This window comes from Anolis carolinensis, unplaced genomic scaffold (assembly GCF_035594765.1).
Source record: "Anolis carolinensis isolate JA03-04 unplaced genomic scaffold, rAnoCar3.1.pri scaffold_10, whole genome shotgun sequence".
NCBI lineage: Eukaryota > Metazoa > Chordata > Lepidosauria > Squamata > Dactyloidae > Anolis > Anolis carolinensis.
Window position 1 is genome coordinate 21205594 of NW_026943821.1, and position 21305 is coordinate 21226898.

The 21305-nt window shown below is 42.3% G+C and overlaps 1 protein-coding gene across 4 annotated transcripts in view; it reads left to right on the plus strand.

The window, feature by feature from the left end:
- Positions 1-21305, plus strand: part of adgrb2 (adhesion G protein-coupled receptor B2) — a 222398-nt gene that overhangs the window by 39742 nt on the left and 161351 nt on the right. For all 4 annotated transcript variants that reach the window (XM_062962755.1, XM_062962756.1, XM_062962757.1 and 1 more), the window contains exon 2: positions 15748-16540. In XM_062962755.1, coding sequence (XP_062818825.1) covers positions 15748-16540 — 793 coding nt within the window. The remainder of the gene's footprint in view (positions 1-15747; positions 16541-21305) is intronic.

Consider the following 21305-nt stretch of genomic DNA (forward strand, 5'->3'; position numbering starts at 1 on the left):
CCCCGGGGAGGACTTTAGCCTTTGCTTCCCTCCTCCCCGCTGCTCCCCAATGTAGGCTGCCTTGACAGGCGAGGATGTGGCGTTTGCACTGTTTTCAGAGAACAAACTGGGAGGAGGAACTTTACATCAAGGGCCAGGTTCGGGAGGAATATTTCTAATATTTGTGGTATTTATGGATTATTCCAGTGTCCCTGGTGGTGGCACAGTGTGTTAAAGCGCTGAGCTGCTGAACTTGCAGACCGAAAGGTCGCAGGTTCAAATCCCGGGAGCGGAATGAGCGCCCACTGTTAGCCCCAGCTCCTGCCAACCTAGCAGTTGGAAAACATGCCAATGTGAGTAGATCAATAGGTACCGCTCCGGTGGGAAGGTAACGGCGCTCCATGCAGTCATGCCAGCCACATGACCTGGAGATGTCTATGGACAACGCCGGCTCTTCGGCTTAGAAATGGAGATGAGCACCAACGCCCAGAGTCAGACATGACTGGACTTAACGTCAGGGGAAAACCTTTACCTTTACTATGGATTATTCCATATACAGTAGAGTCTCATTTATCCAACATAAACGGGCCAGTAGAACGTTGGATAAGTGAATATGTTGGATAATAAGGAGGCATTAAGGAAAACCCTATTAAATGTCAAATTACATTATGATTTTACAAATTAAGCACCAAAACATCATTTTATACAACAAATTTGACAGAAAAAGTAGTTCAATACTCAGTAATGCTATGTAGTAATTACTGTATTTACGAATTTAGCACCAAAATTTCACGATGTATTTAAAACATTGACTACAGGAACATTGACTACTAAAAGGGGCCGGGCTGTGGCGCAGCTGGCTAGTAACCAGCTGCAATAAATCACTACTGATCGAGAGGTCATGAGTTCGAAGCCCTGGTCGGGTTAAGCTCCCTAGCCCGGCTTGCTGTTGACGTATGCAGCCCCGAAAGACAGTTGCATTTGTCAATTAGGGAAATTTAGGTATGCTTTATGCGGGAGGCTAATTTAACTAATTTACAACATCATATAACTGCCAGCAAAACACGAGGAATGGAATGAGGAAGTACAGCCACTAGTGGACAGTGAAGCAACAGCTCCCCCTGTGGCCGGAATCGTGAAGCTGGAAAAAATGTTAAATGCCTCTGTGTCTGTCTATATATGTTGTTTGTCTGTTGGCATTGAATGTTTGCCATATATGTGTTCATTGTAATCCGCCCTGAGTCCCCTTCGGGGTGAGAAGGGCGGAATATAAATACTGTAAATAAATAAATAAATAAATAAATGGCAGACTGCATTGGATAATCCAGAACGTTGGATAAGCGAATGTTGGATAAGTGAGACTCTACTGTAATAGCAATAATAATCATGATAATGTTAGCTGCTTTGACTTTCATTTGAAAGAGAGAGACAGTGGACTAAATACTACTACTGCTACTACTGCTTCTATTACTACTACTAATAATAGTCTACACTCGCTTAAGAAGAGAAATTGACAAAGGAGACAGTTGAATCTTATCCTTTCCAATGCACTTTATTGGTATTAAGCAGAGAGGTAGCAAAATCACCATCCAACTATTTGACTTTAGATTTGCCTCTTGTTTAGCAGTGTCTACACTCTTTGCAACAAAATGTGATTGGTACTGAAATTGAGCCGTTTGAGGCCCAATGCATATTTACACTCATATACATCCTCGCCGTAAGTGTGACTTTCCGAACCCCCCGCTGTCTCCATTTTCTATGCGTGTGTTTGAAGACCTCCGAGCAAATGGCACCCGAGCTTATAAATGTAACACACAGGCTCTTTCTTCTTTCCGACGGCGGCAATTCAGCTTGAATCGAAAACTCTTATTGATTTTTCTTCTTTTCCAGAAGAGCTCGGCACTTACCTCTCGCAAGAGCAAATCAGCTTTTGTGCCGTACAAAAGGTGGAAACACTGGCTCCCAACTTTGTTTGCCGGCTCCTAATGGCTTTGTGTGTTTTTTTCTGGCCTTTCCTTCTGTAGTTGGGCTAATTATTTGGGAATTTTAGAGAAAGGAGCTCAGCGCAGGTCCATTTGTGCTTATTTAAGTGGCATTAAGGCCAGCAGGGCTGAACAGTCATGGAAGGGAGAGGGTCTTTGATCCATCCCTTGATGCAGGGAATCCAGTCGGCCTATGGATTGGGGAGTCCTTCCTCCTCAATATAATTATAGTCACTCCTCCACATTGGTGGATTTGACTTTTATGGATGGGATTATTCACATATTTGATTACAAATGTTTTTTCTAGAAATCTCTAGTTCCTCCAATGTGATTCTACGGTCTGTTGTTTGGAGGCCATGACTTTCGGAGAGCATGACTTTCGGAGAGCATGACTTTCGGAGAGCATGACTTTCGGAGGCCATGACTTTCAGAGGCCATGTCTTTCGGAGGCTATGTCATTCGGAGGCCATGACTTTTGGAGGCCATGACTTTTGGAGGCCATGACTTTCAGAAACCATGACTTTCAGAGACCATGACTTTCAGAGACCATGACTTTCGGAGGCCATGACTTTCGGAGGCCATGACTTTCGGAGGCCATGACTTTCGGAGACCATGACTTTCGGAGACCATGACTTTCGGAGGCCATGACTTTCAGAGACCATGACTTTCGGAGACCATGACTTTCGGAGGCCATGACTTTCGGAGGCCATGACTTTCGGAGGCCATGACTTTCGGAGACCATGACTTTCGGAGACCATGACTTTCGGAGACCATGACTTTCAGAGACCATGACTTTCGGAGGCCGTGACTTTCGGAGGCCATGACTTTTGAAGGCCGTGACTTTCGAAGACCGTGATTTTCGGAGGCCACGATTTTCGGATGGCATGACTTTCGGAGGCCATGACTTTCAGAGACCATGACTTTCAGAGACCATGACTTTCAGAGACCATGATTTTTGGAGACCATGACTTTCGGAGGCCATGATTTTCGGAGGCCATGACTTTCAGAGACCATGACTTTCGGAGACCATGACTTTCGGAGACCATGACTTTTGGAGGCCATGACTTTAGGAGACCATGACTTAGTAGGTTTCTAGGGCTGAATGGGAGATTCGAAGCCTGGCCTCTTGATATTCTAGTCCAACCGCCAATCCAGTACAATTCCGGAAAATGTTAGAACAAGGATGAGCAACCGGGCCTCATCTAGGATGGGTCAGTAGACTATTGGCATTGTGAAGACTTTGGCATTTTTGTAGTCAATGTTTTCAATGCATCATGATATTTTGGTGCTAAATTCATAAATATAATAATTACAACATAACATTACTGCATATTGAACTACTTTTTCTGTCAAATTTGTTGTATAACATAATGTTTTGGTGCTTAATTTGTAAAATCATAACCTAATTTGATGTTTAATAGGCTTTTCCTTAATCCCTCCTTATTATCCAAGATAATTCGCTCATCCAAGGTTCTGCCGGCCTGTTTAGCTTGGATAAGTGAGACTCTACTGTACTTATTTTAATATATATATACACACACACACACACACACACTAGCTGTGCCCGGCCACGCTTTGCTGTGGCGTTGTCTAGTGGTGTTGGTGAAAAATTGTTGAGGTAGTGGTGGTATTGAATGTCTGTTGTATGGTTGTCTTTATGTTTAGTATGCACACTGAAGTGGATTATATGGCAGTGTGGAGTCAGGATAATCCAGTGCCAAGCAGATAATATAAGATTCTAAATGGGTTATATAGCTGTGTGGAAGGGCTTGAGTCTACACTGCCATATAATCCAGTTCAAATCTGATAATCTGTGGAAGAGGCCTAAGTGAGGCCTAACTGTGCCTGTCCCCTGGACTGAGTAGGTTGCTAGGAGACCAAGTGGGCGGAGCTTAGCCTTCAAACTGGCAGCAATTGGATAAAAACTATTATTCCTCTCCCTGTAATTAGAACTTTATTTTTCTTTTCTTTTTGTTGTATCAACCTAGAGGCATGAATGATGGGTTGTGTTGTCAAATTTCGAGGTTGGGGGGCCGGTAGTTTTGTTGTTTTGTCTGCTGCCCTGATGCCATCACTCTTATATATATATATATATATATATATATATATATATATATATATATACACACACACACACACACACACACACACACACTAGCTGTGCCCGGCCACGCGTTGCTGTGGCAAAGTGGTGGTGGTATTGGTTAAAGATGGTTGTGTAATTTTTATTTGACGTTATTTGCATTTTTTATTAATTTTATTGTAAGTTATATTTTTATTTATTATATTTTATTATTTTCTTGTATTATTTTTAGTTATTTTCTGTTATTATAGTATTTTATTGTGTCAATTTTTAGTGTTTTTTATTATTTTTATTGGGTTGCTAGGAGACCAAGTTGGAGGAGCTTAGCCTTCTAACTGGCAGCAATTGGATAAAAACAATTATTCCTCTCCCTCTAATTAGGACTTTATTTTTCTTTTCCTTTTGTTGTATCAACCTAGAGGTGTGGATGATGGGTTGTGTTGTCAAATTTCGAGGTTGGGGGGCCTGTAGTTTTGTTGTTTTGTTGGTCGCCGTGATGCCATCACTCATTTTTATATATATATATATATATATATATATATATATATATATATAAATTTTACCCCACATCTTTTTAATTTTTCTCTCTCTCTTTCTTTCACCCATCTTTCCTATCACGCTATTGTTCTCACACTTTCACTGTATTCTATCCTTAATGTCTTAATAAAAAATATTTTTTAAAAAGAAAACATGCAAATGTGAGTAGATGAATAGGTATCGCTCCGGCGGGAAGGTAAAGGTGCTCCATGCAGTCATGCCAAAAAAAAAAAATACTACACCAAAGAAAAGGGAAGAACTGGATCAGCATCAAAGGGATGTGGAGAGAAAAACCGCAGCCATGTTCTTGATGCCACGCACACCTTTGTGCATGGCGCCGATTCTGAGTCTGTTTCGAAACGGGTGCCAAAAGATCTCCCGATGGGAGAAAGAGCGGAGAGACGATTTCTGGAGCAGAAGGCAACCGTCAGAGCCCACTCGCTTTCAAACTGCTTTTTGATAACAGATTCGCAAAATAATGAGGCCGGGGTTGCCTTATTAATGCAGAACTCTGAATCCATAATGGGTTTAAGGCCAGCTCGGAGCAATTCGGCAGCAAAGGGATGCGGAGAAGGTGAAAGCGGAGCCAAGGAGAGGTTGAAGGTCTGCAGAGCAGCAGAGAGAAAGGACTTGGGGCTAAACTCAAGAGACTGACAAAAATTAAAATCCTTTTCTTCCACTCATTCCTCCTTGGCCCTTATAGACAAAAGAGATTGGTGTCTGGTGATCCAATATAGCAGGAGAAGGATGATGCTGGGATTACTTGGAGACCCTCCCTCTGAGCTTGAGGAGACATGGAAAATGAAAATGATAAATTGGTAATCCTCAAGAGTTAAAGAGATCAAATTACTGTATATACTCGAGTATAAGCGTAGTTTTTCAGCACTTTTTTAAGACTGAAAAAGCCCTCGGTTTATATTTGGGTGAGGGTCCTGGTTGGCTTATATTTGGGTCAGCTTATATTCGAGAATATATGGTGCATTTATTATTTTTCTCTATTATTATTGGTATTATTACATTTATTATTTCACTGATATTATTATTATTGCATTTATTATTTTACTCTATTATTACATGTACAGTAGAGTCTCACTTATCCAACATAAACTGATATAAGCACCCCTCGGCTTATACTTGGGTGAGGGTCCTGGTTGGCTTATATTTGGGTCAGCTTATACTTCGCCCCAGTGGCGAAGTGCGTTAAAATGCTGAGCTGCTGAACTTGCAGACCGAAAGGTCCCAGGTTCAAATCCAGGAACGGAGTGAGCGCCCGCTGTTAGCCCCAGCTCCTGCCAACCTAGCAGTTCGAAAACATGCCAATGTGAGTAGATCAATAGGTACCGATCCAGCGGGAAGGTACAATACATACAATATATTATTAGCATAGCACAATATAAGCATTAAATTACTATATTGTACTATATCATTGTATGGTAATATTATTAGTAATATTACATTTAATATATAATATATAATTAATACAGTAGAGTCTCACTTATCCAAGCCTTGCTTATCCAGGCCTCTGGATAATCCAAGCCATTTTTGTAGTCAATGTTTTCAATATATCGTGATATTTTGGTGCTAAATTCGTAAATACAGTAATTACAACATAACATTACTGCGTATTGAACTACTTTTTTCGTCAAATTTGTTGTATAACATGATGTTTTGGTGCTTAATTTGTAAAATCATAACCTAATTTGATGTTTAATAGGCTTTTCCTTAATCCCTCCTTATTATTATTATTATTATTAAACTTTATTTGTACCCCGCTAGCATCTCCCGAAGGACTCGATGCGGCTTACAAAGGCCAAGGCCTCAACACACAATATAACAATACAAAACAAAGGCAAATTAAAAGGAATTAAAACAGTATCAACCACAAGATATTCGCTTATCCAAGCTTCTGCCGGCCCGTTTAGCTTGGATAAGTGAGACTCTACTGTATTATATTGTATTATTATTAGTATAATATTATATTACATTATAATATTATTATCAATATTATATGCATATACAATATATTATATATTTATAAATTATTATTTGCTTCTGCCAATCTAGCAGTTTGAAAACATGCAAATGTGAATAGATCAATAGGTACCACTCCGGCAGGAAGGTAATGGCGCTCCATGCAGTCATGCCGGCCACATGACCTTGGAGATGTCTACGGACAACGCCGGCTCTTCGGCTTAGAACCCCCAGAGTCAGACACGACTAGACTTAATGTCAAGGGAAAATTTTCCCTTTCCTTATAACAACTGAATGCGATTTCCTGCTTCTTGGCAGAATGGGGTTGGACTGGATGGCCCATGAGGTCTCTTCCAACTCTACTATTCTATGATTCTATGATTCTATGAAGCAGCTTTGTAGCTGAATTGAATTATCACACACTCAGGAAAGACTTGCAAGTATCATTGACATCAATTCCTGTATTCGTCGGCGGTATTCCGACTCTACAAATATTTGGCCAAGCATCTCCTTGATTCCTTTTGTATTTAATTTCAATATTTGATACTTGAAAAGTATGTAGTCGTTGAACAGGGAGAAGCTTTAAAGAACTGAAACATTGGGTAGATGGCAGTTTATGAGATATCAGGTCTCACCCAGCAAGCTCAGGAAGAGCGAGAGAGGCTAGGAAGACCAATAAAGCAAAATGATACTTTCTCCCCAACGCAGATCTTGGAAAAGTTACTTTCAGGGATTGTATCTTCCCACATCCCCTTCTGTTGCGTAGGGTTCTTGGCCCAGCTCGTCTTTATAATTTTCATGCAGTTTTTTAGATTATGTCTAGTTTATTACTGTGTTTTTAATGTTTAATGTGTATAATTGTATTTTATGTGTTGTGTTTTTATTTTCTGCTGAGTGTTATTGTCCAGGGTTGGCCCCATATAAGCTGCCCCCAGTCTCCTTGAGGAGATGGAGGCAGTAAAAACTTAAGTTGATATTATTATTTTATTATGACACAGCAAACAAGATAGACATGCTGGATTTCATATCACAAAACCACAAGTCGGACACTTCCCAAGTGTCTAGGACTGTGTGATGTATTTTCGGATGATGTGTGCAGATCCCAGTAGGGTGGCCTTTTGCAGTTGGCAGATCGTGATTTTGTCAATGTCTATTGTTTCCAAATGCCGGCTGAGATCTTTTGGCACGGCACCCAGTGTGCCCATCACCACCGGGACCACCTGCACTGGTTTCTGCCAGAGTCTCTGAAGTTCAATCTTGAGTTTCTGATAGCGGCTGATATTATTATTATTATTATTATTATTATTATTATTATTATTATTATTATTATTATTATTATTATGTCTTCTGTGTGCCCAAGAGGGAGTCTTTTCATCCGGCATCAGCCACTGATTAAGGTTTCGAGTTTTATCCTGCCACTTTTGGACTCTTGCTTGCTGAGGTGTCCCTGCGAGCATCTCTGTCGATCTTAGAAACCTATTTCTTGGTTTAAGGCGTTGGCGTGCTGTCTCATATCTGAACAAGGGATGGGCCGGAGATGTCACTGCCTTGGTTCTTTCATTATCGACTGCGACTTCCTTGCGGATGTCACACGGGGAACTCTGCTTATATGACCATCATCTGGTTCTAAAATTTAGAATCTAAATGGACACTCCACATATGGAGCAGAGCGCTAACTGTATGATAATGCAAAGATTAAGGATTCAAGAAGGAAGGTGTATAAAGCAGCCTTTTTCTTCTTTTTGCAGTGAGCCTGCTAGAAAAATTGCACCAACTGAACCGTTGATAATCCAGTCCTTGCGTCAGCTCTCATTCCGGTCTCTTCTCTGTTAGGAACCGAGGCCATGGCCTCACATACTTCCCAGAATGCTCTGCAACCCACAGGGGTCTTGAAAGGAGACTTTTCTCCGCCGTTCGCTGTATCGGTCCAGCTGATTCATGGTTCCCGGTTGCCGGGTCTTAATTGTCCTGATAGATATTATAGCTCCAGGTAATGAGCTTGTCAAGCCTCCCTGGCCCCCGATGCCAGAAACCGAGGCGTTGATGAAAAGCTCCTCCCTTCTCCTGTCCCCTCCTTGGGTTCTTTCAACTTCCCAATCGATAAAAAGCAGAAACAATCACCTTGCTCTCGTCCTTGGATTAACACACTGCTGCATTTGATGCAAAGATGGGGAGCGGATCGGTCCATGTGGCCGGAAGAAAAGCATTCCATAGGATGCAGCTGGGGAGCAAGCCCATGCTTCAGTTCCTCAATATTTGGAGAGGTTTTGGGGAACAAGACCCTCATGAAAGGGAAGACGGACACACATAAAACAATTCGCTTGAGTGTTTAGCTCTTCCTGCATGAGTTAATGGTCAACTTGTGGTGGTCCATACCTTAGGTAAAGGTAAAGGTTTTCCTCTGATGTTAAGTCCAGTTGTGTCCAACTCTGGGGATTGGTGCTCATCTCCATTTCTAAGCCGAAGAGCCGGCATTGCCCATAGACACCTCCAAGGCCATGTGGCCATTGGCATGACTGCATGGAGTGCTGGTACCTTCCTTCCGGAGTGGTGAGATTGTGTTCAGAATCCTCGACGATCTCCTTTAAGGACTGGATAGAAATCCAGAGTAGATTCGGTGCCCCAATTAAGTTTATATTTCCAGGATTGGGAAGAACCAATACCCAATCCGAGATATAGACCATATTGACTCAATTCTAATACTCACCTTTTTTTTTTACTAAATTAAGTCCACAAAATTAGGGTGCGCATTAGATTTGAGTAATAAGGAATATTTTTTTTTAGTTTCAGTTTTGAAAATTGAGGTGTATTCCCTCTTGACGTTTCGCCCACATCTATGGCAGGCATCCTCAGAGGTTGTGAGTTATGGAGAAACTAAGCAAGGAAAGTTTATATATATCTGTGGAAAGTCGACCACTCCAACAACTATCATGTCAGACTACACAGAGAAGCCATTGAAATCCACAAGCATGTGGACAACTTCAACAGAAAGGAGAAAACCATGAAAATGAACAAAATCTGGCTCCCAGTATTAAAAAACTCAAAAATCAGAACAGTAAAAAAGAAGCAACACTCTGAAAACAGAGGAGTTCCAGACATGAATCAACCAGGGGCAGCTAATGACTCTGAACAAAGGATGCCCCCAGGTAGGAAGAAGCCAGGAGATTAAGCTATTCAATGCTAATTTAGGTGATTAACTACAACATTCACACTGGCCTCCAACTGACAAAGAGTTATTCTCTCACCCTGGACTTTCCACAGATATATATATAAACCCCATTTGCCTAGTTTCCAACAGGCCTCACAACCTCTGAGGATGCCTGCCATAGATGTGGGCAAAACGTCAGGAGAGAATACTTCTGGAACATATCCATACAGCCCGGAAAACATACAACAGCCCTGTGATCCCGGCCATGAAAGCCTTCGACAACATATATTTCTTTTTTGTTGTGTTTTATCTTGTTTATTGTCATTACCCCGGCTTGGCCCCATGTAAGCTGCCCCGAGTCCCTTTGGGGAGATGTTGGCACACTGGAAACTGGCTGTAGAATCGTATTGAAGGAACTAGAGCTTCCTAATGAGATGTTCTTTCCAGGAATCTCTATTGTCCACCAGCATAACTTAGAGCCATCCTGGAGGACCTAGACATTCCTGGAGAGAACATTTACATCAAATCTATAATCCCATTTGGAAAATGTGGAGGGCCAACTATATATTTGGACGACTTGAAAGAAAATATGGTTCTCCAAACAGAAAAGTTGGACAGGTCCACAATTCCAGATGTTCATCTTCAAGGGTACCCCAAGAAAGGTGCATTATGGTAGTCTGTGTCAGGTGAAAGCAAGTACCATGGACAGCTCCTGCATCTCAAGAAATGGGCATGATTGTTGCCCAAGCTTTAAATGGGCAGAAGCACTTCTGGACAATGCAGAAAATTGGGTCTTTCGGTTCAAAGCCAAAGCCAGGACTCCATCCTTGCTGAAAAAATTACAAAAGCATGGCTCATTCCCATTCCGCTCTCCCTTTGACTTGTTTTCCATGTGTGCGTACACATTTTTCAACGGAGCTCCATCGTCGACAGCGGCTCATTTGTCTCCGTGTCAGGGGCCGCCTTCCAGCCGCTAAATATAGAGGTGGAGGGGCAGGATTTTGCTTCTTTGGTGTGGCTGTGCATGTTAGTTTCTGTAGGATCCCTTCTCTTTCATGCTCTCCTGCCATCTTCTGCTTTGCCACAGCTTCTGGCTGCATATGACAGATTGCCTGGGAATAATGGGCTCGATGCAGACAGCTGAGTGACCAAAATCCCAGGTTGAAATCTAGCCAGAGTATATTGCTTTGATAAGGAAGTAAGGAACAGGCCTGGGGCAGAATTATTAATTTTTATTATTATTATTATTGTTGTTGTTGTTGTTGCTGTTGCTGTGTGCCTTCTCAGTTCTGACTTATGGGTTTTCTGGGGCTGAGTGTGTGTGTTTCCCTGGCCAAGCAAGAAATCAAACGTTGGTCTCCAAATGCAACACTTTTCATTTGCTTACTTATTTAATAAAATATTTCCATCCTGCCTTATATTTATTACAAGATTTCATGGTAGGATTATGGGAGTGGCAGTCCAAACAGAAAGAGCATTCTCCAAACCCATGAATTCCAGGAGACTGTATTTCAGAAGAAGGACCACCTTGTGAAAGTCATGCCATCATCATAAATTGAGAGTTGACTTGAAGCTGGGGCCGGGCTGTGGTGCAGGCTGGTTAGCAGCCAGCTGCAATAAATCACTCTGACCAAGAGGTCATGAATACGATGCCAGTCCGTGTCGGGGTGAGCACCCAACAATTAAAATAAAAAAAAATAGCCCCTGCTCGATGCTGAACCAAGCAACCCGAAAGATAGTTGCATCTATCAAGTAGGAAAATTAGGTACCACTTATATGTGGGGAGGCTAATTTATGATACTATAAAAATCATCCAGCTGCCGTTGGAATGAGGAAGTTGCCGTCGCAGTGGATGATGGAGCAGCTACTCTCCCTGTGGCCGGAATCAAGCATACCCTCAGGAAGCTGGAAGCTGGAGAAAATTTAAATTGCCTCTGCGTCTGTCTCTGTCTCTGTTCTCTGAATATTTGTCTTATATGTGTACAATGTGATCTGCCCTGAGTCCCCTTCGCAGTGAGAAGGGCAGAATATAAATTCTGTAAATAAATAAAATAAATTGAGAGTTGACTTGAAGCTGCACATATACACACCTATGTCGCATATTCTGCTTGTATAGTGCTCCAATCCACCATAGAGCCCCTGCATTTTGCAATAGCTGCATCTTATGAGGCATCTTCAAGGGCAGCCCTACTTAGTTTGCATTACAGTAGCCTATATTAACTCCCAACAACTTGTTTGGAGACCTTTATAACTCGTGCTCGGAGCAGTTTAAGGCCACGGCAACAGCCTGGGAGCCACATTTTGCCGAAACCCTGACAAGGGATCCAGTGAGAAAGCGGCTTCTGCGTTTGGATCAATAAAAGTCATAATTCTCACTGAGCTAAAAGTGTTTCTGTAAGCTGAGCCAGGTGTTTTAGCTGGGCCAACAATAATCGCTTTCTCCTTCCTCCTTTTTTAACTCTGACTTTCTCCTTCCTTTTCTTCATTTTCCCTACATGGGAATGTGCTTGCTATTATCGGCTTCCAAATCGACCCTGACAACCTTATCCTAGGATTTTTTCAACCGGATTTAAACAAAAGGGTTTTTACCTTTGCCTTCCTCAAGGTTGAGAGTGTGTGACGTGGCCAATGGGTTTCCATGCCTGAACAGAGATTTGAACCTTGGACTTCCAGTAATGCCATGAGTCTGGGGCCCCTTCTACACTGCCATATCAAATCCAGATTATTTGCTTTGAACTGGATTATATGGCACTGTAGACTCGGGCTGGCTCTACACTGACATATCATCCAGATTATCAATCAAATTATTATTATTATTATTATTATTATTATTATTATTATTATTATTATTATTATTATTCAAACTTATATGCCACCACTCCCCTAATCCACATTATCTGCTTTGAACTGGATTATATGAGATCCCATCTACACTGCCATACAAAATCCAGTTTTGAACTGGATTATATGAGGTCCCATCTACACTGCCATACAAAATCCAGTTTTGAACTGGATTATATGAGGTCCCATCTACACTGCCATACAAAATCCAGTTTTGAACTGGATTATATGAGGTCCCATCTACACTGCCATACAAAATCCAGTTTTGAACTGGATTATATGAGGTCCCATCTACACTGCCATACAAAATCCAGTTTTGAACTGAATTATATGAGGTCCCATCTACACTGCCATACAAAATCCAGTTTTGAACTGGATTATATGAGGTCCCATCTACACTGCCATACAAAATCCAGTTTTGAACTGGATTATATGAGGTCCCATCTACACTGCCATACAAAATCCAGTTTTGAATTGGATTATACGAGATCCCATCTACACTGCCATACAAAATCCAGTTTTGAACTGGATTATATGAGGTCCCATCTACACTGCCATACAAAATCCAGTTTTGAATTGGATTATACGAGGTCCCATCTACACTGCCATACAAAATCCAGTTTTGAATTGGATTATATGAGATCCCATCTACACTGTCATACAAAATCCAATTTTGAACTGGATTATATGAGGTCCCATCTACACTGCCATATAAAATCCGGTTTCAAACTAGATTATATGGCAGTGTAGTAAAGGTAAAGGTTTCCCCTGACATTAAGTCTAGTCATGTCCGACTCTGCGGGTTGGTGCTCATCTTTATTTCTAAACCGAAGAGCCGGTGTTGTCCGTAGACACCTCCAGGGTCGTGTGGCCAGCATGACTGCATGGAACGCTATTACCTTCCGGCCAGAGCAGTGCCTATTGATCTACTCACATTTGCATGCTTTCGAACTGCTAGGTTGGCAGAAGCTGGGGCTAACAGCGGGAGCTCACCCCAGTCCCTGGATTCGAACCGTGAACCTTTCAGTCAGCAAGTTCAACAGCTCAGCGGTTTAACCCACTGGACCACCAGGGGGCCCTTATGGCAGTGTAGCATTAAAACCAGGGCAGTTGAAGTGGTGTGAAACTGGATTGTTTCTACAGTGCAGATACTCCCAAGGACTCTCAAGACCTGATTTCATAGTATGAGTTTTGTGTAGAGCAATTGCTGAAAAATTCCTGTTGCTCTGTGATCATTCACATCAGGGATTCCAATGGTATATATTCCAATGGTATATATATACAGTGTATGTGTGTGTGTGTGTGTGTGTGTGTGTATGTGTATATATACATATATATATATATATATATATATATATATATATATAAAATACCCCTAATGGTATATATTTTTAAACCATGTTTGAACTATGAAATGGTTATCAACTCGATAGGAATGAAGTGGATGGAAGGGGAAAAATCCTTTTTTTTTTTTTTGCACCATGAAGATGATCCATGGACTTTGAGAACCATGATTTAAGATCCCCTGGATTATATAAACTCCAGACGAGACAGTCTTGAAGCCAAGTGGAACAAAACGACACCCCTGAGGCTTTCTCCTAAAAATATATTTATCCTGATGCCTAGCAAGGAATTAGAAATGTATTTTTCCCTTGCAAGCTTTTTCAACCACTTTTTTCCCCCTCTCCTGCAGCTGGGACATTCTGCTGGATTTCCATCTCTAAATCTGGTTGGAAATTCTACCCGCTCTGCAACGCCATGCCCTGCAGGGTTTACTAGGCTAGAGATGTGGCTCTTTATGACTCTATAAACAGTGCTTTCCCGTGGCCAGCTTGTTTGCGCTTAACGCTTTGAGAGATTAAATGGAAAATGTGGCAGGAGAGGGGCGGGGGAAGTAGGCTTGACTGGCCTCCTGAAAGGATGATGGAGGTTGGAATGGCTTTCTAGTTTTCTATTCATGGCAGATAAATCTCCTAGCCTTGCAGGATGGAGACTTAGATCTTTTCCACACTGTGAAAGTATAGCGCTTTGATATTTCTACAACTGCTGTACCATAGAGAGAGCCAGCATGGCATGGTGGTTTGAGCATTGAATTATGATTCTGGAGTTGGGTCTTGGATTGAGTAGACCTTGGGAAATTTACCGTATATACCCGAGTATAAGCCGACCCGAATATAAGCTGAGGCACCTAATTTTACCACAAAAAAACTGCGAAAACATTGACTCCAGTATAAGCCGAGGCTGGGAAATTTCAGAAATAAAAAGATACCAATAAAACTACATTAATTGAGGCATCAGTAGGTTAAATGTTTTTGAATATTTACATAAAGCACAAATTTAAGATAAGACTGTCCAACTCTGATCAAATCATGATTCTCATGTTCTTCAATGTAAATGTGCTTATGTATCCTTTTAATAATAATAGAGTAAAATAATACATGTAATAAGACTAACAAATACAGTCAAATAATAAATGCAATAATAAATACAGTAAAATAATTAATGTAATAACAATAATAATAATATCAGAGTAAAATAATAAATGTATTAATAGTAATAAAATAGAGTAAAATAATAAATGTAATAATACCAATAATAATAAATGTACCATATATATGTTGTCGAAGGCTTTCATGGCCGGGATCACAGGGTTGTTGTATGTATTCCGGGCTGTATGGCCATGTTCTAGAAGTATTCTTTCCTGACGTTTCGCCCACATCTATGGCAGGCATCCTCAGAGGTTGTGAGGTTGTCATGCCCCACAACCTCTGAGGATGCCTGCCATAGATGTGGGCAAAACATTAGGAGAGAATACTTCTAGAACATGGCCATACAGCTCGGAATACATACAACAACCCTGTACCATATATATTTGAGTATAAGCCAACACGAATGTAAGCTAATCAGGACCCTCACCCGAGTATAAGCTGAGGGGCGGTTTTTTCAGTCCAAAAACAGGGCTGAAAAACTAGACATACTCGAGAATATACAGTATATGGTTGGAGTTACACTTAACAATGTAACTGTTCTGACTTACATGCAAATTTAAATTTAAGAACAAACCTATGGAACTGATCTTGTTCGGAACTTGGGGACTGTCTGTACAGAATCTTTTCCGAGTTGTGGGATTGAGCCTTGTTGAAGAAGTTCTAGGCAGCCCCTTCCTCCAGGTCTAACCCTTCTCTCTTTTTCTCGTTCACTTGCAGGGCAAATGTCATAGGATGAACCCTGCTGGATCACTCTTACTGTCTGTGATATCGTGTCTGCTGTGGCTCTCCCAGGCCTTCGACCCAGCTCCCAGCGCCTGCTCCGCCTTGGCCTCCGGGGTTCTCTACGGCTCCTTTTCGCTGAAGGACCTCTTCCCCACCGTCTCCACCGGCTGCTCGTGGACCCTGGAGAACCCCGACCCCACCAAATATTCCCTGTACCTCAGGTTCAACCGGGAGGAGCAGGTCTGCACCCACTACTCGCCCATGGTGCTCCCGCTGGACCATTACCTCTCCAACGACACCTGCAGCCAGCCAGAGAGCACTGCTCTGCCGCAAGAGCCAGAGGACGGTGGGGAGGTCCGGCTGGAGCTCTGCCAAGGCGGGGGGCCCTTCGCCTTCTTCCACTTTGACAAGAATTTCGTCCAGCTCTGCCTTGCCGAGGAGCCTGAGGCCGCTAGCCGGTTGCTGCCGCCCGATGCTGTGGAGTTCCGCTTTGTGGAAGTCCTGCTAATCAACAACAACAACTCCAGCCAGTTCACCTGCAGCGTCCTGTGCCGTTGGCTGGAGGAGTGCCTTCGCTTGGGGACCGGGCAGCCCTGCGGCCTCTCGCAGACCGGCTGCACCTGCCAGACCCCGCAAGCCTTGCCGGTGCCCCCGCCGCCCAACCAGACGCTCTCCAATGCCTTGACGCCACCTGCGACCAGCAGCAGCAGCAGCAACCGCGAGTGCTGTGTGACCGAATTGCATTCTGGGAATGCGAATGATGTATACTCTCCGGAGATTAAATACGGTAAGATTGCTGGTCACTGATTAATATTATTGTGAAGGAACCAATCACGACCGCCACCAATTTGTAAAGATGCAACCACCAAAGACTCAGGGAGGAGACCTTTTACTTTTTTTCTTTTTTCTTCTTATTTACTTTAGATGGTAGTGTAACTTGGTTTATTATATATGTGACAGAGGCTTCGATGTTGGAAAAACAAGAACAAGTTTATTCAGGCACAGAGCTTAGTGGTTACAATATTGTTTCTCACTTAGAGGTATTTTATTTAACAGTTACAATACCAGAATGAGATAAGTCAAACTCTCTGAAGTGTCACTTCTTTCTCTGCTACTTTAAAACCGCAGTCACCCCTGTGATATACGATCACAGATTCTCTGTTCCTTCCCAGGACACAGACTACATTAAATAAGTCACCAAACTTATTTTAAACCGACTTAAAATGACCAATTGAGTCCCCTTGATCCCCTCAAGCTAGGATCAATCTTCCCTGTGCCTCATCAAAGCACAGACTGACTCTCTTTTTTAAACTCTGCACTTCTTCAACAAAACAGAAGTTGGCTCCGCCTACTTTTCCATGGCAACCAGCCTCTGAGTGCTGAGATGAAATAACTGTAATACTTACCCTTTTAAAACACAAACACACAATTAAACATAACATCTGTAAACCAAAAATTCATACTTCATTACAATTATATATATGGGTGTGTGTGTGAAAAGATATTTGTATCAATGTTTGTACCTCAAAGGCATTTACATGGCTTGACGAATCTGAACCAAATTTGGTATGCACATGCTTCATGATCCAATTTAAAATACTGGTGGGGTAATTACTCCTTTGTTTGTTGCCTTGTTTTTAAAATAGCCTACAATGGCAGCCCATGAGCCTCGTCCTGCAGTGCTCAGATGCACCCACAAGAGGGAATTGTACAGAAAGAAAGGAATATATACAGTAGAGTCTCACTTATCCAAGCCTCGCTTATCCAAGCCTCTGGATTATCCAAGCCATTTTTGTAGTCAATGTTTTAAATATATCGTGATATTTTGGTGCTAAATTCGTAAATACAGTAAATACAGCATAACATTACTGCGTTTCGAACTACGTTTTCTGTCAAATTTGTTGTATAACATGATGTTTTGGTGCTTAATTTGTAAAATCATAACCTAATTTGATGTTTAATAGGCTTTTCCTTAATCCCTCCTTATTATCCAAGATATTCGCTTATCCAAGCTTCTGCTGGCCCGTTTAGCTTGGATAAGTGAGACTCTATTGTACAATATTTCCTTTAACACACTGGTGGCACAGTGTGTTAAAGCGCTGAGCTGCTGAATTTGCGGACCCAAAGGTCCCAGGTTCAAATCCCGCGAGCGGAATGAGCTCCCGCTGTTAGCCCCAGCTCCTGCCAACCTAGCAGTTCGAAAACATGCAAATGTGAGTAGATAAATAGGTACCGCTCCGGCGGGAAGGTAACGGTGTCCCATGCAGTCATGCCAGCCACATGACCTTGGAGGTGTCTATGGACAACGCCGGCTCTTTGGCTTAGAAATGGAGATGAGCACCAATCCCCAGAGTCGGACACGACTAATAAATAATAATAATAATAATAATAATAATAATAATAATAATAATAATAATACTTTATTTATACCCCGCCACCATCTCCCTGTGGGGACTCGGGGCGGCTTACATGGGGCAGTGGCCCAAACAACATAAGGAAAAAATATAAGCAACATAATACAAATCACAATATAAAAAAGATAAAACAGTAATACAATATATCAATTAAAACAACAATACAAGATAAAAAATTGCATTTAAAACACATAACGTCAGGGGGAAACCTTTACCTATATGTATATGTATATAATTTTTCTGGAGTGAATTTCTCTTCCAAGGGGTAGATTTCTCTCGCTTCCTGTTGTTTCAGCCCCATTCTTAACTATGAGTCACTTGTAAGTCAGATGTTTGCAACTCATGGTAAAGGGAACGTTGGCGGGAGGCGTAGATTTTGTCTTTTTGCGGCAAGTGTGATGAGCAATACTTTAACATTTATTTCGCGTGGGGGTCCTACCCCCTTTTCTCCAATTACAAGATATTTTGTTACTTTTTCACTAGTCGATGACATTTGTGCCAGGAGATTCTACCTGCTGATTCATTATTTACAGCCAAGGGAGGGTTGAAATATTAAAACGTCGCATTACATATGCACATCTTTATAGAAAAAAAAGTATGTATTGATACAAATAGGAGGGATATATAACTCATGAGAGCCGTAAGCAGCCGAGGTAAAATGTGTATGAAGAGAACTTCAGTATCTCCATGACTGATATATTAGGGCCCTGAACTAAAATAATCACAAGGGACTCGAGAGAGTAGTCAGGATGACAGAATTCTGGATATAGCTATGATTTGAATCCATTTAATGTAAAGGTACTATAAGAATTAGGAGCCTCCTGTGGCGCAGCATGTTGAGCTGAACTTGCAGACCGAAAAGTTGCAGGTTCGAATCCGGAGAGCAGAGTGAGCACCCGCTGTGAGCCCCAGCTTCTGCCAACCTAGCAGTTTGAAAACATTTATTTACAGTATTTAGAGTATTTAAATTCCGCTCTTCTCACCCCGAAGGGGACTCAGGGCGGATTACAATGAACATATATAGTGCCATCAGACAATAATAATAATAATTATAATAATAATAACCTTATTTTTATACCCCGCCCCATCTCCCCAGTGGGGACTCGGAGCGGCTTACATGGGGACCAAGCCCGAAACATACAGCAATAAAATGATAAAACAATTACTCCAACAGTAAAACATCAATATCAATAAAACCATCATAAAAATCAACATATAGCATAAAATGTTAAAAACAGGAGACTAAAACAAGGATCTGGGCCAAAGTGTAGAATATATCAAAATGGGAGAGGTAATTTCTCAGTCCATAAAGTGCAAAGTAGTAGTGGCAGAAAATCATGTAGTTGGATGGGCAGATAGTTCAACATACAGTATAGACACACACAGAGGCAATTTAACATTTCCAGCTTCGTGAGGGTCTGCTCGATTCCGGCCACATGGGGAGCTGTTGCATCACCGAGTCTTGGATGGTAGTACTTTCTCATTCCTTTCCACGTGCTGCTGGCAGTTTTATGGTGTTGTAAATTAGTTAAATTAGCCTCCCGCATAAAGCATACCTAAATTTCCTAGTTGACAGATGCAACAGTCTTTCGGGCTGCTTAGGTAAATAGCAAGCTGGGCTATTTAATGGTTGGGGGCTTAACCCGACCCGGGCTTCGAACTCATGACCTCTTGGTCAGTAGTGATTTATTGCAGCTGGTTATTAGCCAGCTGCACCATGGCCCGGCCCTCAGCTGTGCTAAAGCAAATGCGAGTAGATTAATAGGTACTGCTCAGGTGGGAAGGTAACGGCGCTCCATGCAGTCATGCCGGCCACATGACTCTGGAGGTGTCTATGGACAACGCTGGCTCTTTGGCTTAGAAATGGAGATGAGGACCAACCCCCGAGTTGGACACAACTGGACTTAATGTCAAGGGAAAACTTTACCTTTCCCTATAACAACTGAAGCAGGTTTGCAGCTAAATTGAATTACCACACACTCAGGAAAGACTCGCAAGTATCATTGACATCAATTCCCATATTTGTCGGAGGAATTCCGACTCTACAAATATTTGGCCAAGTATCTCCTTTACCTTAACCTACTTAACCTACTTTCCCCGAAACTATGGCTATTTGCAGAGCACAGTGTTCTGCCTAGCATGGCTTTGTTGTTTGGATGAGGACTGCGGGAAATTGGAGTTCAAGTGCCAGATCTGCTTTGGAAACCCACTGGGTGATCTAAGGCAAGTCATTCCCACTCAGCCTCAAAGGAAGACAGCAAAACGTATCTTGAGATGTCTTGCCAATGAGAGTCATCATGATGTAGTGCTTGGACGTTTCAACTAGGACACCGGAAAACCAGGATTTGAATCCCCACTCAGCCATGGAAGCCCATTGGGTGACTTTGGACAAGTTTCATCATCTCAAACTCAGAGGAAGGGGATCGATGCCCTGCTATGAACACACTTTCAGACTCAGCATCTAGTGGTGTGAGTTTAAGACTAGTATTTTTGCCTTGTCTATTGAATGGGGCCCCTGGTGGCGCAGTGTGTTAAAGCACTGAGCTGCTGAATTTGTGGACTGAAAAGTTGCAGGAGTGGAGTGAGCACCCGCTGTTAGCTCCAGCTTCTGCCAACCCAGCAGTTCAAAAACATGCAAATGTGGGTAGATCAATAGGTACTGCTCCGGAGGGAAGGTAACGGCGCTCCATGCAGTCATGCCAGTGGCCACATGACCTTGGAAGCGTCTACGGGCAACTCCGGCTCTTTGGCTTAGAAATGGACATGACTAAACTTAATGTTAGGGGAAAACCTTTACCTTTGGGGCTCCCTGTGTGCTGAACTTGCTGACCGAAATGTTGGCAGTTCGAATCTGGGGAGTGGACTGAGCTCCCACTGTTAGCCCCAGCTTATGCCAACCTAGCAGTTCGAAAACATGCAAATGTGAGTAGATCAATAGGTACTGCTCCGGCATGAAGGTAACGGCGCTCCATGCAGTCATGCCTATGGCCACATGACCTTGAAGGCGTCTACAGGCAATGCCGGCTCTTTGGCTTAGAAATGGACACGACTGGAGTAGGACACGACTGAACTTAATGTCACGGGAAAAACCTTTACATTTGGGGCCCCCTGTGGCGCAGCAGGTTAAACCACTGAGCT